The sequence below is a fragment of the Colletotrichum destructivum genome, chromosome 1 (genome assembly GCF_034447905.1).
Source record: "Colletotrichum destructivum chromosome 1, complete sequence".
Classification (NCBI taxonomy): domain Eukaryota; kingdom Fungi; phylum Ascomycota; class Sordariomycetes; order Glomerellales; family Glomerellaceae; genus Colletotrichum; species Colletotrichum destructivum.
In genome coordinates this window covers 2509113-2530629 of record NC_085896.1, presented here as the reverse complement: position 1 = coordinate 2530629, position 21517 = coordinate 2509113, and the positions used below count along the sequence as shown (strand labels likewise).

At 55.0% G+C, this 21517-nt stretch overlaps 7 protein-coding genes across 7 annotated transcripts; 4 read left to right on the top strand and 3 right to left on the bottom strand.

Moving 5' to 3' along the window:
- The first annotated feature begins 927 nt into the window (after nucleotides 1–927).
- Nucleotides 928–1407, top strand: CDEST_00773 (uncharacterized protein). The gene has a single exon (XM_062916932.1). It carries the CDS (start codon nucleotides 1001–1003, stop codon nucleotides 1367–1369), a length of 369 nt encoding a protein of 122 aa, XP_062772983.1. The 5' UTR covers nucleotides 928–1000; the 3' UTR covers nucleotides 1370–1407.
- Nucleotides 1408–3748: 2341 nt separating this feature from the next.
- Nucleotides 3749–8655, top strand: CDEST_00772 (Putative MIF4G-like, type 3, eukaryotic translation initiation factor 4G1, eIF4E-binding protein; the record flags this gene model as incomplete). The annotated part of the gene is made up of 4 exons (XM_062916931.1): nucleotides 3749–4345; nucleotides 4418–8077; nucleotides 8131–8480; nucleotides 8547–8655. The coding sequence occupies 4 exons, from the start codon at nucleotides 3749–3751 to the stop codon at nucleotides 8653–8655; spliced, it is 4716 nt and encodes a 1571-aa protein (XP_062772982.1).
- Nucleotides 8656–9032: 377 nt separating this feature from the next.
- Nucleotides 9033–9597, top strand: CDEST_00771 (uncharacterized protein). Its single transcript, XM_062916930.1, has one exon. It carries the CDS (start codon nucleotides 9131–9133, stop codon nucleotides 9506–9508), a length of 378 nt encoding a protein of 125 aa, XP_062772981.1. The 5' UTR covers nucleotides 9033–9130; the 3' UTR covers nucleotides 9509–9597.
- A 103-nt stretch (nucleotides 9598–9700) lies between these two features.
- On the bottom strand, nucleotides 9701–15114 carry CDEST_00770 (Putative DNA-directed DNA polymerase, family B, exonuclease domain, ribonuclease H-like superfamily). Its single transcript, XM_062916929.1, has 5 exons — nucleotides 14641–15114; nucleotides 14481–14584; nucleotides 13436–14426; nucleotides 12089–13380; nucleotides 9701–12031 (listed from the first exon to the last, which is right to left on the bottom strand). Exons 1-5 carry the CDS (start codon nucleotides 14930–14932, stop codon nucleotides 10283–10285), a joined length of 4428 nt encoding a protein of 1475 aa, XP_062772980.1. The 5' UTR covers nucleotides 14933–15114; the 3' UTR covers nucleotides 9701–10282.
- A 317-nt stretch (nucleotides 15115–15431) lies between these two features.
- Nucleotides 15432–17622, top strand: CDEST_00769 (Putative tetratricopeptide-like helical domain superfamily). The gene has a single exon (XM_062916928.1). It carries the CDS (start codon nucleotides 15468–15470, stop codon nucleotides 17400–17402), a length of 1935 nt encoding a protein of 644 aa, XP_062772979.1. The 5' UTR covers nucleotides 15432–15467; the 3' UTR covers nucleotides 17403–17622.
- CDEST_00768 (Putative RNA-binding domain superfamily) lies at nucleotides 17613–19457 on the bottom strand. Its single transcript, XM_062916927.1, has 4 exons — nucleotides 19129–19457; nucleotides 18927–19054; nucleotides 18303–18851; nucleotides 17613–18231 (listed from the first exon to the last, which is right to left on the bottom strand). The coding sequence occupies exons 1-4, from the start codon at nucleotides 19169–19171 to the stop codon at nucleotides 17986–17988; spliced, it is 966 nt and encodes a 321-aa protein (XP_062772978.1). The 5' UTR covers nucleotides 19172–19457; the 3' UTR covers nucleotides 17613–17985.
- Nucleotides 19458–19774: 317 nt separating this feature from the next.
- On the bottom strand, nucleotides 19775–21482 carry CDEST_00767 (uncharacterized protein; the record flags this gene model as incomplete). Its single annotated transcript, XM_062916926.1, has 2 exons — nucleotides 20894–21482; nucleotides 19775–20832 (listed from the first exon to the last, which is right to left on the bottom strand). The coding sequence occupies exons 1-2, from the start codon at nucleotides 21297–21299 to the stop codon at nucleotides 19775–19777; spliced, it is 1464 nt and encodes a 487-aa protein (XP_062772977.1). The 5' UTR covers nucleotides 21300–21482.
- Between the last annotated feature and the right edge of the window lie 35 nt (nucleotides 21483–21517).

The window sequence follows — 21517 nt, the reverse complement described above, 5'->3', positions numbered from 1 at the left end:
GAGCGTCCCATCTCATCTCAAAAAAAGCTCATTTGGCCGGACTGTCTGGTAGTCGTGGACGGTTCTCAGGTTCTCACCCCGGTCAGGATGATGCCGACTCATCGAGGACTCAGAGCGGATTATCTGTGTAATGCATGCTGCATTATAACTGAACGGAACGAGTACCATCCCATGGCAAGCTTCACTGCAGGAGCTTCACCGAGGCCAACTGAGCTCACGCTCCCTCCCAGGCTCGCCGTGAGTAACGTCATCCTGTCGGACCTGGCGACCTGGAGGCGAAGTCGTCGGTGCAGGGTGCTTGGCTGGATCTTCGGGGGGGCAAAGGATCGCAGCACCACCCGATTCGCGCGGTGGCAACTCTGAAGAAATTTGCTGGCCTCGCGTGCCGTCACACCCAATGCGACCTGTACTTATTGGAAGTGCCAGTAACATCATTGGGCGGAGGAGGCAAGCACGCGCTCCCACCGAGCTGGCCACCCTAGGTACATGGTAAGTAGTAGCCTCTCTAGGTAGGTACCTGGATAAGCAGGCAGGCAAATAGGACTTAATGTTTAATAAGATTTGACGAGTGATCCCCTCTTCATACCCCATTCCCTTGATGCTATTAGAAAAGGCTCGTTCATCGAGTCCGAACTTTCAACAAAGACGGGGTAAGAGCAGAAAATAAAATAAAAAAAGGAAGAAGAAAAAGAAAGAAAAAATCGAGGCACGTGTCAGCCTTTCCCCGACGCCGGACAACTGCAGGGGTATGAGCTCGGGCAGGGTAGGGACGTTTGGGGTGGCCCTTGTCCAGCCTTGCTCGCCTCTTGCTCCTTGCCAGGAGACCAGGGTCAGTGTTTGAAACCAACCTCCATAATCGATTTAAAATTTCTTTCTCTCTCTCTCTCTCTCTCTCTCTCTTCCCCCTTGATGCAGCGGTGTTGGTCTTATTGTTGTCGTCTCACAGATTCCCTAGGGGTCTCCGGCTGCGCCATCCATAAACACTGAACTTTCCACGTTCATGGCCACTATTGCCGAGCGGATGTCCCTACTCATGGTGCAGGAATATATCAAACGCATTTGTAGATATTCTCTCGATGACACCAGAAGCGTCAGCGCTGCATGTTGGGGCAGCAGATGGCGTATCAACCAAGAGATAAATGTAGGTGCGAGTACGTGCCAGCTGGTCTGCGAACCATGCGTCCATTATGCATTTGCAATTGAAGGAAAGCGTCAACGCGTGTTGCAGGGTTGGGTGATTCCCAACAGCAAACATACTTGCTGGACACCTCGGCTTCCTGAACAGGTGTTGCTGTTGTATCTCCACTTCTTCGATATATGCCCGCGGAAGACGTGGAAAGCTCGTGACCCTAAGGTAAGTACGGAATAGTGCACGTAGTATTCGTATGAACACGCGATGACGAAGACACTACGGCCCACCGGTTGTCATGGAAATTCGCACTTCCACACAGCCTGCCGCCGTACCAGAGGGAACCTTCCAAGCACGCCCAGGCAACCACAGAAGAAATAAAAATAGAGAGGAGAAAACCGAGTACCGGAGTTTCACAAAGCTCAGAGAGTCCAGCAAACCCTGAAGCACTGAAGGCCAGCAGGGCAGTTTCAGTAGAGCAGACGGCCGCTGGTGAGGAGGGGGAGGCGCAGAAAAAAGAAAGAAAAAATAAGAAAAAAAATTCACAGAGGGAAAAAAGGGTTCCTAGAGTTTGTCGTGCAGATGGATGCAAAATGAACAAGGATCTGGGACCACAGTCCATCTATGAATAAGCACGTCTGCTACCACGTCTACCACTAATTTACCCTCTGCGTGAGCATTTCGCGTCGTACCGTATCCAGCCCGAAACTGAGGTAATAACCTGAATCGAACGCTTCCCCCCTTCCTCCCCCGCCCCCTGCTTCCTTTCGAGCGCCTATTTTGTATCTACATGTACCCCAACCTAAGGCGGTTCAGGCACGGCACGCGCTGAGTCCGGGCCAGTCAGGTCAGAATCAGAAGTCGGGGAAAGGGCATGCATGCAAAAAGTCTGCGTCTTGACCCGGCTACGCTCATCTCAGCGTATCGATCATCAACTTTCTTCATCCCTTTCCACTGACAGTGTCCGGAATAGGCAACACGTCAACGTTGCAGGAAAATGATGTTGAAAGGCAGATAGGCGCCTTGCCGGAGCTGCGAATCGCCTTGCTTTGGGTTGGCATCCTTTGAGACCGCCAGGCATGCCTGTCAGACACCAATTACAAACCTGAGGCAGAAGCAAGCTCGGTTCTTTTTTGTTTGTGCCCTGTTTGTATGTTTCTGCTGGCTGTGCCTTGTTCTTTTGGGATAGCGTTGGGAATAGGAGATGGGAGACCGATTGCCCAGGAATAGCTGGACATTGCCTTGGCCGACGAAACGCACAGGACAAAGACAATGTCATGGCCTATTCGAACATCTCCTTGGGGAGGAGAGCTCTCTCTGGGACGGCGACATCTGTGACAACCCAACAACCTAGGACACATAGGAAAGAGTATGAATTATTCCTCTTTTGCCAATCCACACTGTCGGTTGTGTGTGGTGAATGAGGGTCAGATGCCGTACACATGATAAGCGAAGGGGTTCGGCCATCAACGCACTGCTATCCCACTAAAAGGAATGGCTTGGGGTAGCCAGGTAGCGGAAAGTACGTATGTGCTGTAGGTTGTAGAGATAGTGGCCTCTGTGGCCCTGTGGAGAGAGGAGACAGGGACTGGACGCACAATGTTTTTGCCCCTCTCTCTGGTGCTTCAAAAGGGAAACAGGGCAGAATAAGTAGAACAGCAGTCTTTTAGACGGGGATAGAACAAAATATCTAATTACAGAGGATGGATGATATTAGGCATGTGTGTTTGCATGCCTTTATGTGTGTGTGTGTACTTATGTGGGCTGGTTGGTGATTGAGTTATCTCCAGAGAAGTGAAAGTTGTAAAATAGAAAAAAAAGCAGATTCACTGTAAGTATTGGTTGGGCGTGGGCGCGGCGCGGGCTTCAAGAAGAGGTACTTTTGGCAAGGTACCTTCCCACCCCCCCTTCCCTTCGCGCTCCCCAAGGTTCCACGCCATATTATTCCCCTCGCCCAAATTTTTTTTGGCCGGTCTTCTTCCAAATCTTTCCCACCACAAACACCGAAACTGGTCCAGGTGGATAATTCCTCACCAGAGACCCTTCCTTCATCAACAGTTTCTTCGGTATTCCCATTCAGAAGACAACCCCCCCTCTTCTGTAATACCTGCTGGTCTAAGGAACACCTTTATTTGGTTTCTTCCACAGACCAACTCAAAGGCAGACAGACAGGCAGACATACCTTGTCCCCTCTCTGCGCTCTCCACTCGCCGTCGCCTAGCGATATTTCGTTCCTTCCGTCTAGGAATCCACGAACACTTCCTCCCGCAACAACAGAGAAAAAATCTCCTCCCTCCAACCCACCCCCACCCTCTTGGTATCTGAATCGATTCTTCAACTCGAATCGATCCATTACATCACGAGGATTTTTCTTCTCTTTCGAGTTATTGACACAGTCATTCATTCTTGAATTTCTGCGATCTGCAACACCCAGTCGAATCTGAGATTCGGTATCCGAGCGATCGTTCCATTTGCGCCAGTTCGACCACCTTTTCGTCGTCCTCTTCTCGCATCGTCGTACATCATCCCTCTTCGACACCGATCGTCAAGTTTGTTACGACACGGTTCCTCATCAAACGCCACTCTCCTCACGACACGCGCTACGACGAGATTCCACATATGACTTCGACTGCCAACCCTCAGTCCAACCCGGCGCCCAACACCTCCGCTGCGACTTCGGCTCCCTCATATGCTTCCGCTGCCGGTGCGACCAAGAAGCAAGCCTCCACGCCGCTGATTGCGACGGGATCCAACCCACCTGTGGTGGTCGGTGGCTCCTCTGCGCAAAATGCAAAGCCGTCTGCTCCGTCACCAGTAAATGGACGTCCTCCCATCACACCTGCTGTGCCCGCTGCCCCAGCAGTCGCTCACGGCTCTTCCAACAACAACATGAACGGGAACGCGCCCGATCACGCCCGCAAGAGCTCCGTCACTCTTAGCGCCAACGGCCCCAACAGCTTCGCTCCCAACGGCGGCCCTGTCGGAGGCTCCAAGCCTGGTATTCAGTTCGGCTACAACTCTCCCGCCGTCGCCCACAGCACCCCTCAGGCAACGGCTGCTCCTATCCCCATCCCCGGATCCAACAATCAGCGTGTGCCCTCTCCTGCGCATTCTCCCTCTCCTATCCCCCAACCTTCTGCTAGCGGTGGGCGCCCTCCCTCGGGCATGGCTCCATCCAACGCCATGACCTTTGGCAGTCTCGGAAGCGATGGCGATGTAAGTAACTATAACATGGCCCTGTCCGGACACGGCGCTCGTGAGCCCCCCACTGACATTTACTCTCAACAGCGCCACATGAGACAAGCCTCTACTCCTCAGACCCAAACCGCGCAGCCCGCGCAGCCTGGCTCGCATATTCGTCGGGAATCCGGTGTTTCCCAGCACAGTGACGCTGCTGGTCCCAACCAGGGTCCCAACCAGGGTCCCAACCGTCAGGGTTTCCAGCCTCAGGGCGGCCGTGGCCGTGGCTTCAACCCTCACCAGCCTCCCTACAACGCCAACATGGGCTTCCCCCCCAACCAGCAATACCGTAATGGTCAGGGCCGCGGCGGCATGCCGCCTGCCTTCCACCCTGGAAGACCGATGCAACCCTACCCCAACTCGCCCCAGCCGGCCCGAAGCCCTGCCCTGGCCCAGTCCCAGCCAGGAACCCCGAATATGCCTCCGGCGCAGATGCACCCGATGCCCATGGCTACTCCTCCTCAGTACCATTACCCGCCTCCCAACATGGCGCAACAACAAGTACATACCCCTTCCCTTCAAGATGCTTTCGTTCCGTCGACTTTGGCTCCTTCGTTCGTTCCGTCCGTCAAGAGCAAAAAGAAGAAGAGCCAGTATCAGACCTGGGAGAAGTTTCCCCACAGCAAGTCGCGATACACGGATTCTTCCCATGACATGTCTTACGACAATACGAAGCCTCGACGCTATAGCAAGCACGGAGACCATCTCTGGACCGCCCCTGGCCGGCCGAGTCCGAGATACCATCCTGACTTGGGCGAACACAACTTCGCCGAGCGTGGCTTTGTGTCATCGAATGAGACACGAGCTCTCCTCCCTCTTCCTTCAGTTCCTTCCATTGACCTTTCTCCCGAAAGCGGTAATTATGAGAGATTGCTAACAAACACAAAGCAGCAGTACGGTTACCCTCCCCAACCGACTCAGTACGATCAGTTCGGTCGCCCCATGTACTACAACCAGATGGGATACATGCCTTCCCCTCCTGGTGGCCCTCCCACTTTCCAGCCCGGCTTCGTGCCCCCTCCTTACCACCAGCCTGCGCCGACCGCCATGTCGCGCACCTCGTCTCACTCTGAGCGACCCTCCTCTAGCACTGGCCAGCCGAGCCAACCTGTCGTTGTCTCCGGTACTCCCCAGTCTCAGAATGCCCAAGTCAAGACCCCCGTTGTGGCTTCGTCATCTGGCAACTTCGTCCGCCCTAAGAAGAGCGCTGCCATCGTCATCAAGAACGCTGCCGGTGAGGCCGTCGACTTCAAGAGCATTAAGACCCCTTCTTCGCCAGCTCCTAGCATTCAGCAGTCCAAGACTCCTCCGATTGTGACTTCGACCCCAACTCCTCCTCCCAAGTCAGCCACTCCCTCCCACGTCCGCGCCGACAGCCAGGCAACTCCTAAGACTCGTCAAGAGATTCAGGATGAGTTGAGGGCCAAGATCCAACAGGCCAAGGGCGGTGAGGATAAGGCGAAGGAAGAGGCGGAGGCCAAGGCCAAGGCTGCCGAAGATGAGAAGAAGGCTGCCGAAGCCAAGGCCCAGGCCGAGGCTGAGGAGAAGGCCAAGGAAGAGGCCCGCAAGGCTGAAGAGGAGGCCGAGATCAAACGCAAGGCCGAGGAAGAAGAGAAGGCGGCCAAGGCCAAGGCGGCCGAGGAAGAGAAGGCAGCTGCCGAGGCAAAGGCCAAGGCAGAAGCCGAGAAGCCTGTTGAGAAGGTGGCCGAGAAGCCTGCTGAGCCCGCTGCCGACGAGGAGGATGAAGTGGAGCGCATGATCCGCGAAATGGAAGAGGAGGATGCCCGTCGCGAGAAGGAGGCCGCCGAGTACAATGCTAAGAAGAAGGCCGAGAAGGAGGCACAGAAGAAGGCTGATGAAGCTAACAAGGCCACCAATGCCGCCGAGGCAGACCGCAAACTCCGCGAGGCTGAGCGCGAGATGGAGCGTCTCGAGGAGGAGAAGGAGAGGAAGCGTGCCGAGGCTGCTGGTGCCTCTGTCGCCGAGCTTCTCGCGAAAACCAAGGCTGGCGAGAGTGAGCCTGCCCAGGTTGGCGATGTTGCCGACAAGCTTTCCAGTCTCAGCATTGGCGATTCAAAGGCCTCAACTCCTACCGAGGCTTCTGCGCCCAAAGCTACCCCCACCGAGAAGCGCGGCTCCAAGCCGTCTCCTTTGAACCTGGCACCCCTCAACACCAAGCCCGTGGAGGCACCTCAGCCCAGCGCTGCTCTTCAGTCCTTGAAGTCTGCTCGCTTCTTGACTGTCATGAACCAGGATCTTTATCCCTCTGGCATCAGCTCTCCTAATCCGGCCCTGAATGCTGCGGTCGCCAAGAAGGGCAAGACTTTCAAGTACGACGCTCAGTTCTTGCTGCAGTTCCAGAAGGTCTTCACTGAGCAACCTTCCACCGAGTTCCACCAACAGGTCAAGTCGCTGATTGGCGACAACGATGGCTCTCGCTCTGCGTCCACTCCCCGCGCCGGTTCCGGCCGCGGCGGATCCCAGCGCGGCGCTGCCGCCACGACCGCAAACTCCACCATGGGTGGTTTCAGAGCCCCTTCCAACAACGTCCGAGGCACTACTTCTGCCGAGCGGTTTGCCATGGCCAACGCTGCTATGGGCTCCGGAGGTGGCCCTGTCGGCAACATGGGCACTTTCCGTTCGTTCCCCGGCCCCCAGATGGTGCGCACGCCCTCTTCCTCCAACATGGGACCCAACTCTCCCAGAACCCGTTCCGCCAGAGGAGGCGGTGGTAGCAGACGCAACGACTACAACGCCAAGGATGCGCAGGCGGCCAAGACGATGCCTCTCACTGCGGGTATGGAGCTCAAGCCTATTACGGTCTCAGCTACTGGCTGGAAGCCGACCAGCATTGGCAAGCCGAGCGCCTCTGGCCCTACTCCTGGCGCCGATCACATGGACCCCGAAATGGTTCAGCGTAAGGTCAAGGCTGCTCTCAACAAGATGACCCCGGAGAAGTTCGACAAGATTGCCGACCAGATCCTCACCATTGCCGGCCAGTCCAAGGACGAGTCCGACGGCCGCACCCTCCGCCAGGTTATCCAGCTCACCTTTGAGAAGGCTACCGACGAGGCTCACTGGGCGTCCATGTATGCCAAGTTCTGCAAGCGTATGCTTGACACCATGAGCCCCGAGATTCGCGACGAGAACATCAAGGACAAGAACGGCGTTGTCGTTAGCGGCGGCGCCTTGTTCCGCAAGTACCTGCTCAACCGTTGCCAGGAAGAATTTGAGCGTGGCTGGAAGGTCAACCTGCCCACCAAGCCCGAAGAGGTTGACGAAGGCAAGCCTCAGTCATCGGAGGCTGCCATGCTCTCTGATGAGTACTACATCGCCGCTGCCGCCAAGCGTCGTGGACTCGGTCTCGTTCAGTTCATTGGTGAACTGTACAAACTTGGCATGCTCACGGAGCGCATCATGCATGAGTGTGTCCGCAAACTTGTCGACTACGAGGGCATTCCCGACGAGGCTGAGATAGAGTCTTTGTCCAAGCTGCTGAGAACCATCGGTAGCAACCTCGACGCCTCAGACAAGGGTAAGGCCTTGATGAACGTCTACTTCGACCGCATCCAGCACATGATGGACATGCCCGAGCTTGCGAGCAGATTGAAATTCATGCTTTTGGACGTTATCGACCTCCGCAAGGGTGGCTGGGCTTCCAAGGAAGCAAACAAGGGCCCCAAGACCCTTGACGAGATCCGCGCAGAGGTATGCTGTCTACGTTTCTTGATGATCACGTTCGATGCTAACAGAAATGACAGGCCGAGGCAGCTGCTCTGCAAAAAGCGCAGGAGAACCAGCGCGGCGGCAGCCAGCGCGGTCCCGGCGGTCGCCCCAACATGGGCCGTGGCGACTCTCGCAACTTTTCGTCCGGCTATATGCAGGCTCAGTCCAACCAGGTCGGTATGGACGACCTGCGGCGCCTGAAGGGCTCCACCAACAGAGCTGCCAGCGGCAACATCTCCCTTGGCCCCACCTCCATGTTCAGCTCGCGCAGCAACAGCGGTCGCAGACTCGGACCCGGCGGCTCCCTTGGCCGACCTGGCGAGGATTCAGGTGCTTCATCTCGCACCGGAACGCCGCCCACTACGCAACACACCAACGCCTTCAGGTAAGTTCCCGCGGGTCCCCCCCCTTTTCTGTTGCTCTTAGCCAAAGCCACTAACCCTGTTCATAGCGCACTCGCCAACTTGGATAGCGAAAACCCGGCCTCTCCCCCTTCGACTGCTGCGTCTCCTGCACTGTCCAAGGCTGTTCCTGACAGCACTGCTGCCGAGAGCAAATGAAGAGAGTAGCCGAGCATTTCCTTTTCCATCAAGTCATTGCATTTCAGCAAATAGACAGGGGGCGGGGGCTGTTTGGTGCATTTACACTGAGGGTTTTCAGAGTTCGTTTTCCAAAAAAGTTACCTTGATCTTTGCCGCGGACCATGATACCTCAAGAATACCGACATAGACGACTCACACTGAGATGACCTCTCGACGAGAAGAGAGGCTTCCCAACTCCGGGATCCGAATGTAATCCCTATTTACTACATTCGGCTCTCTCTTCAACCGACCGCATCAACTCCGAAGCGGCCTCTCCACACATTGTGTTTTATTCCTTTTCTAATACGAGTTCACGACGCTTTATGGGTCATCTTTTACGTGCCTGGCTACGTGGGGTGGAAGGAGTGGTTATGAATTGGGTCGAGTGCAGAATAAGCCAGACGTACGGAACAAGAGACGACCTCAGGAGAGTCCATCCAGTAATGGAGAGCTCATGCGCACAGAACAGGCTGCGCACGCTTTGCTCTTTTCACAGGCGGACATCAAAAAAGCATACATGAGAGCTTCGGCCAGGTCGTGGATCCTGTTCTTATGCAAAAAGGGGAGCTATGGGATTTGTTCAGAAGGGGATTTACGTCTTTTTTTTCCTTTTGGCATTGGCTTGGGTCGCACTTTAGCAGTCCGGTCTGTCTGTCTGTCTGTCTCTCTCTCCCCCTCCCCCCTCTCTCGAACTGCGATCATTTGCGGCATGTCCCAGAGGTTGCCCCAGAGTTTGGGAAGGAACAGTGCAGTTCATCCAGCATCTCTTATAAGAGAATGCATTCCTGGTGGATGCTCCAACTGGGCTAGGGTTACTGGTCGCCAACGGTGAACCTGGTTCCAAGCTTGAGCAAATCAACTTGGGGGGGAAAACAAATTCGGCATGGGGTTAATCAACAGGATCTAGAATAGACAGAGTAAGGGAGGGAGAGGGAGGGAGAGAAGGTTTTCCTCCGAACTTGTACATTTATTTCGGCAGCGAAGCCGGGCTAGTGGACCACAGTGCAAATCAAAAGACTCCTTAGTTGACTACTTCCCTGATGGTGATATATGGTCCTGCGCTGAGTGATCGACAGTAGTGGTTAGCAGAACGCTCTGTGCGTGTCTGCAACCAATGTGGCTCTGGTAGGAGTTTTTGCTCTTGTAAGTGACCTTACAGCTGCGTAAATAGCAATTCTCCCCTCTTTCACCCCTGAATGCACCATGGACCTGCCAACCAAATCAGTGCCGTCTTTAGAGAGGGGATTTTCGACTGCTTCGACATCGAAATCCCAAGTGAACGATGATCAGTGCATGTGTGCGTGTCGGGCATCCGGATGAGGATGAGCTCGTTCCTTGTAACTATGGAAAGATACCACACGACCAACTTGTGAGAATGCCGCCTCATCCCAAGCCCATCCAAACTCCAGACTCCTCAGCTTCTTCAAAGTCAAAGTCTCCCAATCAATTGAGACCAAGGCGTACAGATAAACACAAAAAGGAGGGGGGAAAAGAGCAAACAAGCACTATAGAAAACTCCTCCAAAAGCAGAATCATGCCCACGAACCCGTCCGTCCGTAATCATTAGCCACACCGATATGTAGACCCTTGGCAGTCCTCCCCCTCCCTATGCGGTAGAAGCAGCAATAAGCTTGTTGAAGCCCAGTTTGGCGAACAAGGTATCCATGGCGACCCATTGCCTGCCACACTTGTCGAGGTACTTGTCCACGACGCCCTTGACCGTGTCGAAGCGGGCACGGTTGTGCTCCGCTAGCGCGAGGATCTTGTCCCTATCCTCGCGCGAGATGTCGTTACCGCTCTCGGCCGAGGCTTTGGCCTTGGCCTTGTCGACGTTCCACAGGCTAGCGTAGTATACGAGCTGGTTGTAGATTGCCTTCTCTGTGTACTCGTAGCGCATCCGACCCAGGCAGTCCCGAGCGAGGCCCTTGGGGCCCAAACAGCGGGTGCCGTAGACGTTCATCTGCCGCGTGCGCATGCCACAGGCAGAGTCGTCGCACACGAGCCAGCCCTCGTAATACCGTGCCGTCTGGGTGCGGAGAGCATGTTCGAGCTGTGCCACGATCGACAGAGTCGAGATGGTTGCGCCACAGGGGCCACAGAGCACACCAGATGCCGACACGCGGTCAGGCTGCGCCAGCAGACCCTCAAACGTCGAAGAGGCCTTGCACTTGCGGCAGCGGAGGGAGAGACGGGCGCACTCGGCAAAGCGGACATCGTCAGGAATCTGCGATTCCAGAGGGTGAATTTCCACATCATTGCTCGAGCCGCCGTGCTGCTGGTCCTGAACTGACTTGTACCTGCGTATGTCAAGTCCTAAGCACTCCGCGAGCTGAGAGCTCGAGGTGCCGACAATGTTCGCGCAAAGGCGCTCAACTGGCGGGAAGATTTGCTTGCCAAGGTACCACTCGACGTCCGGCGAGAGACCGGAGTCAGCCTTCATGACGTCTGGCGGAGTAAATGCTCTCTTCGGGGCAGGGTCGGAGCTCTGAGGGTCTCCAGTGATGATGTACGGGATAACATCGCCACGGCGGACGTTCTTTCCTTTGGCAATCTCCCTGAGGGCAACTTGGACCTGGGGCATCGAGTCTGCGTTGGGATACTCCGTAGGAGCCTTGCCGAGCTGCGTGAAGATGATGTACTTTTGAGTCGGTATGGCTTGCTCTCGCATTTTGCCAGATATGTCTCTGAGGTACTCATGGATGCGGGCAATGGACTTCTCGGTCTCGTCACCGGAGAGAATCTCATTGAGAATCTTGCTGGAGATCTCCTTGGACAAACCACAGTACTCACGACGCTTCATGTCAAGACCCTTGACTTCCATCTGCTCAATAAACTTGCCGTCCTTCTGAACCAGGTTGATGGCGGCATACTTCTTCTTGGCTTGCAGCAGAATGCGGCGGAAGACGTTGTCAATGTCGATTTCAAGGAGCCTGTATCGCTCATTGACAGCCTTCTTGAACTCTTGGCCGACCTTGAAGGCATCCGACACATTTTCGACGTTGGCGTTGATCATGACGGAATCTGTGTCTCCGTAAATGACCTGGAGTTGGTTGCTCTCGGCGAGTTCCTTGGTGCTGCGCAAAATCTCACGGCCCTTATACGTGGTCAAGACAGCCAGAGGGCGCGCGTAGAAACGAGACTTGGTGTATCCCAAGCATCCGTACATGGAGTTGGCCGTAAGCTTGAGCGCCTGCTGCTTGATATCCCAGGTGGCGAGCTGATCCTGCGTTGCGCCCTTGTCCTTCATTAGCGCCTTGACTTGTTTTCTTCGGTTGACAAGCGTGGCGATAAGTCTGGGCAGAATGCCCTGATCCTGGTCCTTGGGGACTTCGGGCACGGCATCTTCATCCTGTTCCTGCTCAACGAATTAGCTATTGGTGCGTGCCGGGACCATGATGACACGTAGACCTACCACTGCGGATCTGTCCACGGTCGTGAAGCAAATGTTGAATTCCTGGATGATGGAGGGGTACAGGGAGTTGAAGTCCATGACCAGGACAAACTTGTCATAAAGACCCTTTTCGGGCTCGAAGACGAGACCACCCTTGTACTTGTCCTTCTTCTTGCCTTCACCTTCATCGTCTTGGTTCTCTTCCTGGGTCATCCTACCCCGGAAGGTTTGCTTGTCAGGGCAGATATACTTGTTGCGATGGAACTCGTGCAACAGAATGTACTCGTTCCGCTCAGCGCGAGTACCAGTGAGAGTTCTCGCCCAGGAGTTGCCGGCTAAATTGGTTAGGACCTTGGTCAGAGGGAGGAGCTGGACCTGCAAGGCCAGCGCGGTAATGAAATGGGTGTCGGTTTCCATGTGGGTTACGTAGTTCATCATGCCCTCCTTGGACTGGGTCGCCCAGGTCTTGAGTGCCGCTTCGTTGTCAATGTCTTGCCTGCGGTTGTTGCCCGGCAGATAAAGACTGCACATTTCCGTCAAACTCCATGACTGACACTTGTGCAGGGCAGACTTTCCAGCATCGTTGGCGAGGTCGCAAAGCAGACGACCAGACATGACCTGTCTCTCAGCGAAGACGTTGCCGCCGATCTTATTCATAGAAGCCGGCCACTGCGTCCGCTTGAGCCGACCGAGACGAGACCATTGGTGGGTCTTCTTCTCGTGCAGGCGGTTGAGCAGAACACTGTAGTCGACGCCTTCCAATTGATGTCCAAGGATGACGTCTGGGTCCACAACATCAAGCTGAGCGAGAAAGAACGTCAGTATCTCGGATTCTTGTCGAAAAGTCTTGATGAGGCCTCTCTTTCTCTCCTTTGCCAACGTTTCAAACCCGAGAGGAAACGCTGCGCCGTGAGGTCGGATGAGGGTGAATGTCCGGCAAGGGAGCTTCTCGGCCGGGGTTGTGTCATTCAAAGATGCCTTTTCATAGATTCGGGCGCTGATCGCGAGAATTTCTTGCTTGTTGGCCTTGGCGTTGAAGGCCGTCCGTAAGGCAAGACTCATCAGGGTCAGGGGCGGGGCATCGAGGTTATCCGTGGACTCGTTGAGTGTAGACACCATGTTAGGGTGCTCAACCAGCACCTCAAGCTTGCAGTGAGAAGCGTTCTTAAGGGTGCCGAAGTCGGCGTCGGTAATCTTTAGCCAGCAAGGACCCATAATGTTCTTCCACAACACAAATTGCTCAAAGAGCGCAGTGTTCGTTCCGAAGACATGCGAGAAGGTTTCGCCAGTGGCCGATCCGTCGATCACGGGCTCTGTTTCGAGTTAGTAATACTATCCTGTCACTTTGCCATTTTCTCGACGACTTACTTGTGTATGGGTAGAGACACTTCAGATATTCAGTTTCCTTTGGAATTCCTGGCAGCTCAAAAGCATACTTGCGGGTGCAAGCCTTGATCTTGTACATGCCAACATTCATCTTGGTCATGATCGAGTCTACTTCAGAGTATACGTCCATCATCTCGATATTCTCACCGGTGTCTTCTCCGCCCTGTACCTTTGTTTGGCGGGGGAGGAAGAACAGCTTTCGGAGGATATTGTCGACCTTGACGAAGCAACTGACGTACAACCCAGTCTTCTTGTTCAAGACCTTGCCGAAAAGGCAGAGGCTGCCGTTAACATCGGTATAGTCGGTCCAAAACATGTTGAGGCTGCCGTCTTCCTCTATGGCGTCTTTATAGTCAATCTTGCCAATGGTTCTAGCCTCAGCAGGAGCGCCTGTAACAACATTGAGCTGGTCCGTAATGATATTCCAAGCAGATGAGTCGACCGCTACAGCAGCCGGCTTGACCGGGGACGAGCTCATAGGGGTCGGATAGGGATCCGGCTTGACCAGCTTCTTCGGTGGCCTTGACCCGGCGATGTTGACGCTGGCAGCGGTAACCGTCCCGGCGTGGGCAACCTCCATCATGTCCTCGTCATCCTCCTTGGGCTCTTGTTTGATCAAGCCCTTGCGCTGGGCTACCTTGGCAGCAGGTGAAGATGGCGCAAGATCGGACATGGGAACGTCATCCACTGTGATCGGGGCAGGGCTGTCGTCCCTGGCTTCGCCCAGGGGGGGGAGGTAGCCATCATCGGGCAGCGTATCGTCGATGGCAGGGGATGATAACCTGTCGTCCACAGTCTTCGTTCGCTTGGTGACACGTGGTCTAGCCTCGGGCGCGGGTGATAGCACGCGGGCTCGTCGTCGTTCTGGGGATCTGTTGCGCTTAGCCGAGCGAGATGCAGGAGCGGGAATGTTAGCGTCGACCTCGCCGAGCAAATCAGCAAGGAACGCGTCGTCTTCTTTTGTTTTGGTAACCTGTGCTCGGTGTCAAAAGATTTGCTTCGCTCAATCCTTGTCTATAAAACGAACCTTTGGCTTTGCCTGGGTCTTGGTAATGCCCTTTGTAAAGTACTCGCTGATGTCTCGGTCATTGGCGTCCCGCTTGGCATCCTCGTCTTCGCGCTCCTTCTTTGCTGTTGAATCTTAGTAGATGCTCTACTTGAAGGATGGAACGACTGGGCGCGCTTACAAGCCTTGCTCGGCCTGCCTCGACCCTTCACTGGCATCTCATCCTCGCTGTCCGAGTAGTGCTGAGGAGCGCGATCCCACTCCTCTCGACCGTCGTCGGCATATCCCTCGCCATTGTCGTCGACAACGAAATCATCCTGGTCCAGGCGATCCCGAATAATCTTCTTGTATTGATTCTCGTCGACCTCCTCGTACAACTCGTCAACCTCTTCGACTTCGTAGTTGACCCTCTTACCGGCCGCTCGGAGGGCTCGAAGCTCTGCCAGCTTCGAGCGCCTGTCGATCTTGGGCATGATAGGCAAGCGTGACCGTGGATGTCGGGTATTATTGAAGAAATCTGGAGGCTCGGAGGGGAAGGATCTAATTCATGGTATACACAAAAAAAATCGGCGCCAACGATTTGGGCTGAGAGAATTGGTATCTTTGGTTGTGTTTTGTCTGGATAACGGAGCACGGCTCTAGTGAGTGGGATATGCAGAAGCACGGAATTTAGATGCACTATAATTTGGCAAGTGTCCAGGGGCGGCGCGCGTAGAAATCGCGTTTCGTGTTTGGCGACGCGTCGTTTGCCGGGCTGCTTAATTAGTTCCCTTTGGCTTGCTTTGATTGGTCAAGGTATGGGCTTGGTGGGATGACCGTGGATATCTTGGCCCACCGGGCAACCGACGTCAGTTCCTGGGTACCTTTGAGCGACCCGCTGACCCTTGTCAAGTAGTGGTTTCGAGCTTGCGATAAGATAAGGAGCTTGGGCAAAATTTCCCGGGGCTGGTCCCGAAGGCTAACGTTGACAACCTTTGATAGTCCCTGATTATTCAAAACCAGTTCGAGATGTTGTCTTGTAAAGCGTGCCTCAGGCGAGCGATACAGCCACTGTCTACCAAGGCCTCTTTTGTCGAAACATCAGCCACGGTTTCGACCCTCCAACATGGCCTCCCAGCCCACCTCCAGTTTCAACAACGGTCCCAAACGACAGTCTCCCGCGCCGCTTTCATGAAGGAGGCGCGGAGAAGCCATGGAGACCTCGACAATGCCGATGACGTTGTCGAGAAGAACAGGAAGCGGAAGATGGAGTGGGCTGTTGACCAGCACCTCAAGTATATGGACGACCCCTTCAATATCGCCCAGCACGTCGAGGCAACCCTCAAGAAGGGCCGTTTTGACGAGGCGCTTCTCCTCGTGCAACGCTCCAGCAAGGACAAGCAGGTCGCCGTCGCCTGGAACCATTTGATCGAGTACAAGGTTCGCGACAAGAGCGTCAACGCCGCCATCAAGCTTTTCAACGACATGAAGAAGCGAGGCCAGCTGCCCAACGACCGAACATACACCATCCTCCTCACCGGCTGCGCAAAGTCGCTTGACCCTAAAGCCGCCGTTCCGAAGGCCGTCGCCATCTACAACTCGCTCCTCAAAGAGAACTCGGCCGTCCGCGCCAACTCTTTCCACCTCAACGCCGTTCTTCAGGTCTGCGGCCGCGCGGGCGACGTTGACGCCATGTTCTCCATCGCCGATACAGCCGACGCCCGTGCCGGCCGCAAGACCACGGCGTATACGTATACGACCATTATCAACGCCCTGCGGTTCGAGGCGGAGAACCCCGAGAAGCAAAAAAATCGGTCCCTCCAGGAGACCCTCGACGCGATGGCGCAGATGGTCAAGCGGTGCAAGGCCATATGGGAGGAGGTCATGCGCAACTGGCGTAAAGGCACGCTAGAACTCGACGAGGACCTCGTCTGCGCCATGGCCCGCGTGCTGCTACTTGGCGACAAGAAAGATCAGGCCAATATCATACCCCTGCTCGAGGAGACCATGAGCGTCCGCGATCTGGCCTGCAAGAACCCCGCCAAGGACCACGCGCTGCACATGAACGAAGGTATGAAGGGTATCGCCGCAGCCGTTGGCAGTGCCGGCTCCGCGCAACAAAAGGCTGTCCCATCGACGAAGCCGAGGATCAATTACGCCATACCGCGGTCCAACACTCTCTCCCTCGTTCTCACCACCCTCCTCCAAAATAGGCAGGCAAAGTTGGCTGTGCAGTACTGGAATCTCTTTGTCTACTATTATGGCCTTGAGCCTGACTCGGACAACTGGAACCAGCTCCTCCGCATCTATGAGCGCAACGGATCGAGCCGCGACGCCGCCAAGGTTGTACAGAAGCTGCCCGACAAGATGCTGGTGCCCATCATGTACCGCCGTGCCCTTTCGGCTTGCGTCAACGACAAGATGAACCAGAAAGCCTTTGAAAATGCAACCGCTGTTCTGGAGAGGATGACGGCGCACGTCGCCGCCTCCAAAGGGACGACGCCTCTCAACGTCCGCGCGCTTCACATATACCTCAAAGTTGGTTTGTCGTCCAATTTCCACTTCCGCCAGGTGGCCAAGTCGGGCAAGGTCGAGGAAGCGAGGCGCGCGTACGGCGAGCAGCTCGCCGCCACAGTCAATAACATATGGGCGCCCTTCACCTCGGCGAAGGACGCGATGTTGAAGACGAAATCCAAGACGGGAGGGAAGCCCTCGTCCAAGACATCGCAAACGCACGGGTTTGCGGTCAAGGAGCTGATCGAGATCGCCCGCAATATGATCAGTGCCGTCGACAAGATCGTCAACGAGAACAGGCTCGCTGACGAGGAGGCCGTCGAGGCGCTTAAGCAGAAGCGCAACAAGCTCAACCGCTTCGTGGTCGAGTTCACCGATCCGAATCAGCAGAAGGAGGAGGATCTCGTCACGAAGAACACGCCCTTGAAAGGTGGCGAAGATGTCATGTGAGATACTTGAGTAGCTCTCGCAAGATGTAACAACATCATGTACGATATCGGAGCCATGTACCATGGAACATATCAGGCCTGGCGCGGCCCTGTCGCGATATACAATACCCAAATCTGTAATATATGTCACCCCTATGTCTTTCCCACACGACTTCGAACGCGCTGGTGTTGTTCGCGCTGTGGTCCATTTATCTCTGCCTTGACGGTCAGTAAAACTACATGAGTAGCATTAGTAGCGAGATCAGGATGTGTGACGGCGACATTGGTGTTTTTTCTTCTTTTCCTCCGGTAGGCGGGTAGCAGGAACGCGGGGTTTTGGGGTCTATTGATACACAGGCTTCCAAAAAAGAGAAGAAGCGAAAAGAGGTCGAGATATCCACGCGCTCGGAAACCCATTGAAAGGTCCCAAGAAGAGGTTTCTCCCCGACATGATCGGTTCCAAGAAGAACCAGAAAGCATATACACACATACACATGAGTCGCCTAGGTGTTCCACCTTTCCCAAGCCCGCTCTTCTATAACGCCCCAAGTAGAATATCCCTTTTTTGTTGATGATTGTGTCATCTGGAGCCCCCTTGCCTCACTTCATCTGCGGCCACCGCGGTAGAAGCCGCGGCCTCTGCGGTTGGTGCTGCTGCTGTAGCCGCTGCCAACGATCCGATCGCTGTACAGGCCGCCGTCGTCTTCCTCCATCTCTTCGGGGAATCCGTTCGTGCCGTCGATGATGTGGTTCGACGTCGACCGGACGTTCACAGGATGCGCGCCGTTGGTCGTGACGGGTTCCTTGTAGCCACCGGGCTTGGGGTATACCTTGATGATCCGTCCATCGGCCTGCAGTTTCCAGCCGTTAGCACTACAAGTTTTGACCTATATTAGACTTCAGGGCCGGGGAAGAAACACACCGTTTGGTTGTTGAACGTTTCAATGACGGCGTCCCCACCCTCCTTGGTTGCAAACACCATCTCCGCCACAATGAGCGGGCTGGTCTTGATGATCCGACAGCTCAGCATCTCCCCGCCGACAGGCGTCATCGCACTCTCGATATCTGCTGCTGTAGTCCCCGGCGCGAAGTTCTGGGCCATGACCGCAAATGGGCCCGCCAGGCCACGGATCGAAAGACCCTTCTTCACTGCAGGGCCGGTCGGCGCGTTGGTGGGCGCGGAAAATGTCATCTGGATGTCTGGCATGCCACCCGAGCGCTCAATCGCTGTGGCGACTTTGGCGGCCTTCTGCTCGGCGCGTCTATCGCCTCGTCTGGCCGCCACAGCTCCAACGGGCGCGGTTCTACCTCCGGGCGCCGAGATACGCGACGCGAGGCCGCCAGCACCGGCGTTGCCACCATTATTCCGTCCCCTGCCGCCGCCGTTCACGGTCCCATGGAGGTCGTGTGTCCAGTCGCCATCGATGTTACCCGCAGGGAGGGCCTTGGGACCGAGAGAGGCGGTGCGCTGCTAATCGAGAGGGTGAGATATGTCAGTATTCGTAGCTTGCAGGCAAGCAGCTGGGAAAGTGGAAAAGAGCAGTACCTTCTTGACGCCGACTCTGCTCGCCAGCGACGGACCCGCGCCCGGCTTGAGCTTGGTAGGTGCGCTCTGCCGTCTATCCTTGGAGAAGATCTTCTGTGCCAGCGCCTCGTTCTTCTTCCTTTCTCGTCCTGCAATAGAGTTAACGAAGATCCCCCGGAGCGACTGGTTCGAGGGGTGGGCGTGGAGGCGAGTGCGATCCTACCTTCTTGGATGATGCGCTCAAAGTCGGTCGCAACCTTCGCCATTGTGTAAGCGTCCCTTGTCGGTGACTGCGGCGATTGAGTGGTTTAGAAATGTATCGAGGTCGAATGTGCCCGTCGCAAACAATGAGGACGGAGGGTATCTTATGTCGTTGGAGGCCGGTGCGCTGTAGCCGCGTAGAAGTCGTGGCCAAACAGGCAATCAAAATGGCTACGATGCTTGGTTGGAGAGTAGCAACGTAATAGCAGAGGAGATAAGTCGAGTATCAACAAAGGTGGAAGAGGCAGGTTGGTTTTGGAGAAATGGATACCTTGCATATGGAGAGACCCTTGAGGCTGACCTGGGTGCTGGGTCTCACCGGGCGCGTTGGTTTGCGAGGGTTGTGGAGCGCACGTCCAGGGGTCTCCACACTCGGACGACCACGACGGTACGTACCTACTGCGGGTCTGTCACGGTCCTGCGTCGCACTGCTGGTGTGATCTTAGAACCAGTAATCAAAACGTCTGCTGTATTTCATGGCGTTCTGTATTAACCGTTGCTCTACACTTGTACAACAAACAAACTCTGGAGTATCAAACCCACTCCCCATACAATGTAACTCGTTGGCAATAATCATAATCAATAGTTCACGTCTGCCAGTAAACCAGCTATACAATAACTACTCGTTCGCCTTTCAAGGAGTGATGAAAAGAGTCTTTTGCGCCGCCTGCACCGCTGTCGGTTCCACGCAGGTCCATCTCAAAGGAAATTCTCCGCGGCGTTGTTAGGGAGCTTCCGCGCGGTTGTACCTCCAGCTGTCTGATAAACGTCAGACTCTTCGCCTTTTTTTTCAGGTTCTTGCTACCGGGATTGGAGGATATATCGGTGATATCGTCATCGGCACCAGTAGGGGCACCAGTAGGGGCACCAGTAGGGACGTTGATGTCGTTACCAACAGCAGTAGCGCCGTTGGATGTTTCGTCCTTCTTCCAGATGCTTCCGCTTGTATGGTCGAAGTCCTCATCTTCCCCCAGACTGCGGCGTATTTTCCGCTTGTATTCGAGGCGAGGGCCTCGAATGAGTTTGCTCTCATACACAGCCTGGAGGGGATCCACGGTTGTATATGCAGTCCCAGGGTTGGTACATGGACGCAAGCCAAGCTCTTTTCGCTTCTTGTCCTTCGCTTGCAAGAGCATCGGGACTTCTTCCTGTATCGTCTCTTCCCGCTTCTCTCCGGGCGTGTGAGTCTGCACTGACCGGGAGTCAGCAATGGTAGCCGTGTTCCACACAAGCTGACGCCCGGTGTAAAGGTCAATCATCCCCGGTACTTTAGGCACTGACAAGCCGCATCCCCTTTCCCCCGTCGCATCGGCACGTTCCGGGGTAGATGTTAAAAGCGTCTGTACGGCTTGATCTCTTCGGTAATGTCTTGTAGAATTGATGCCTGGCGGACGCGACGTCAAGAGACCGCTGGTGACAGCTTCTGGGTCTGCTTCGAGATTTCTTTGAAAGCTTGTTGCCAAATCCCCCGATGACGGCAGCTTTGGCAGCGTAGGAGGGGCGTTGTCGGATGTGGCGTGATCATGACCTTTTGTCGGAGACTCCGTTGAGAGATTGGAGCCCACGATGTCCGTGGAAGCCTCTGGGGATCTGCATCTCTTCTTGAGCGTGTTGTAGGAGCTGACGGAACCTAAAAAGTCCCCCAAACTGCGGCGTTTCAGTAAGCCTATAGGCCAGCAGGGTCAGTGAGATGCTCAAGAAAAAGGGTGTGTAAATTGCAGTCTCACCTTTATTCGTCTTGTTGCCTGATGCAGCCACGTCTATAACAGTGGCAGACTTTGAGAGCAGAGGCTGGGTAGGATCGGGTCGATTGCCCAGCTCTTCGAGTCGTTTATCCCCTCTGTCATCAGAAGCACCCGTTTTCCTCCCGTTGGCATCACATGCGGGGGCTGGGTTTGTGTCGGGGGTGGCAGCTGTTCTTTGCCGTTTGCTCAGCATTCTGTATACCGTCCTATTCCATGAGACTTTGAAGGCAGAGCGGATAAAACGGCCATTTGTACCATCGGCTGAGTTCACAGGAATACCAGGATTTGTGACTGATTCGAACTTCGAAAATCGTTTGGCCGAAGGATCTGACGAGACTTCTTGAGTGACGGTGTCTACATCCTTCTGCTGTTCGAGAGGGTGATCCATGGCTTCCTTGCGCGGTCTCTGGTTGCAACGCTGTGAGTGTATCCAGGCTGAAGTCAGTGACGATGACGACGTTAGGGCCTGTGGCGTTGTTGGATGCTAATGTGTTAAATTGGTGACGGGACGATCCAAAGAACACGAAAAAAACAGAAGAAGAAGTAGAAGAAGCTGCAAGGTCGTTGTCGTAATGATGGGTCCAAGCTGCGTTGGTGTTGGAGGAG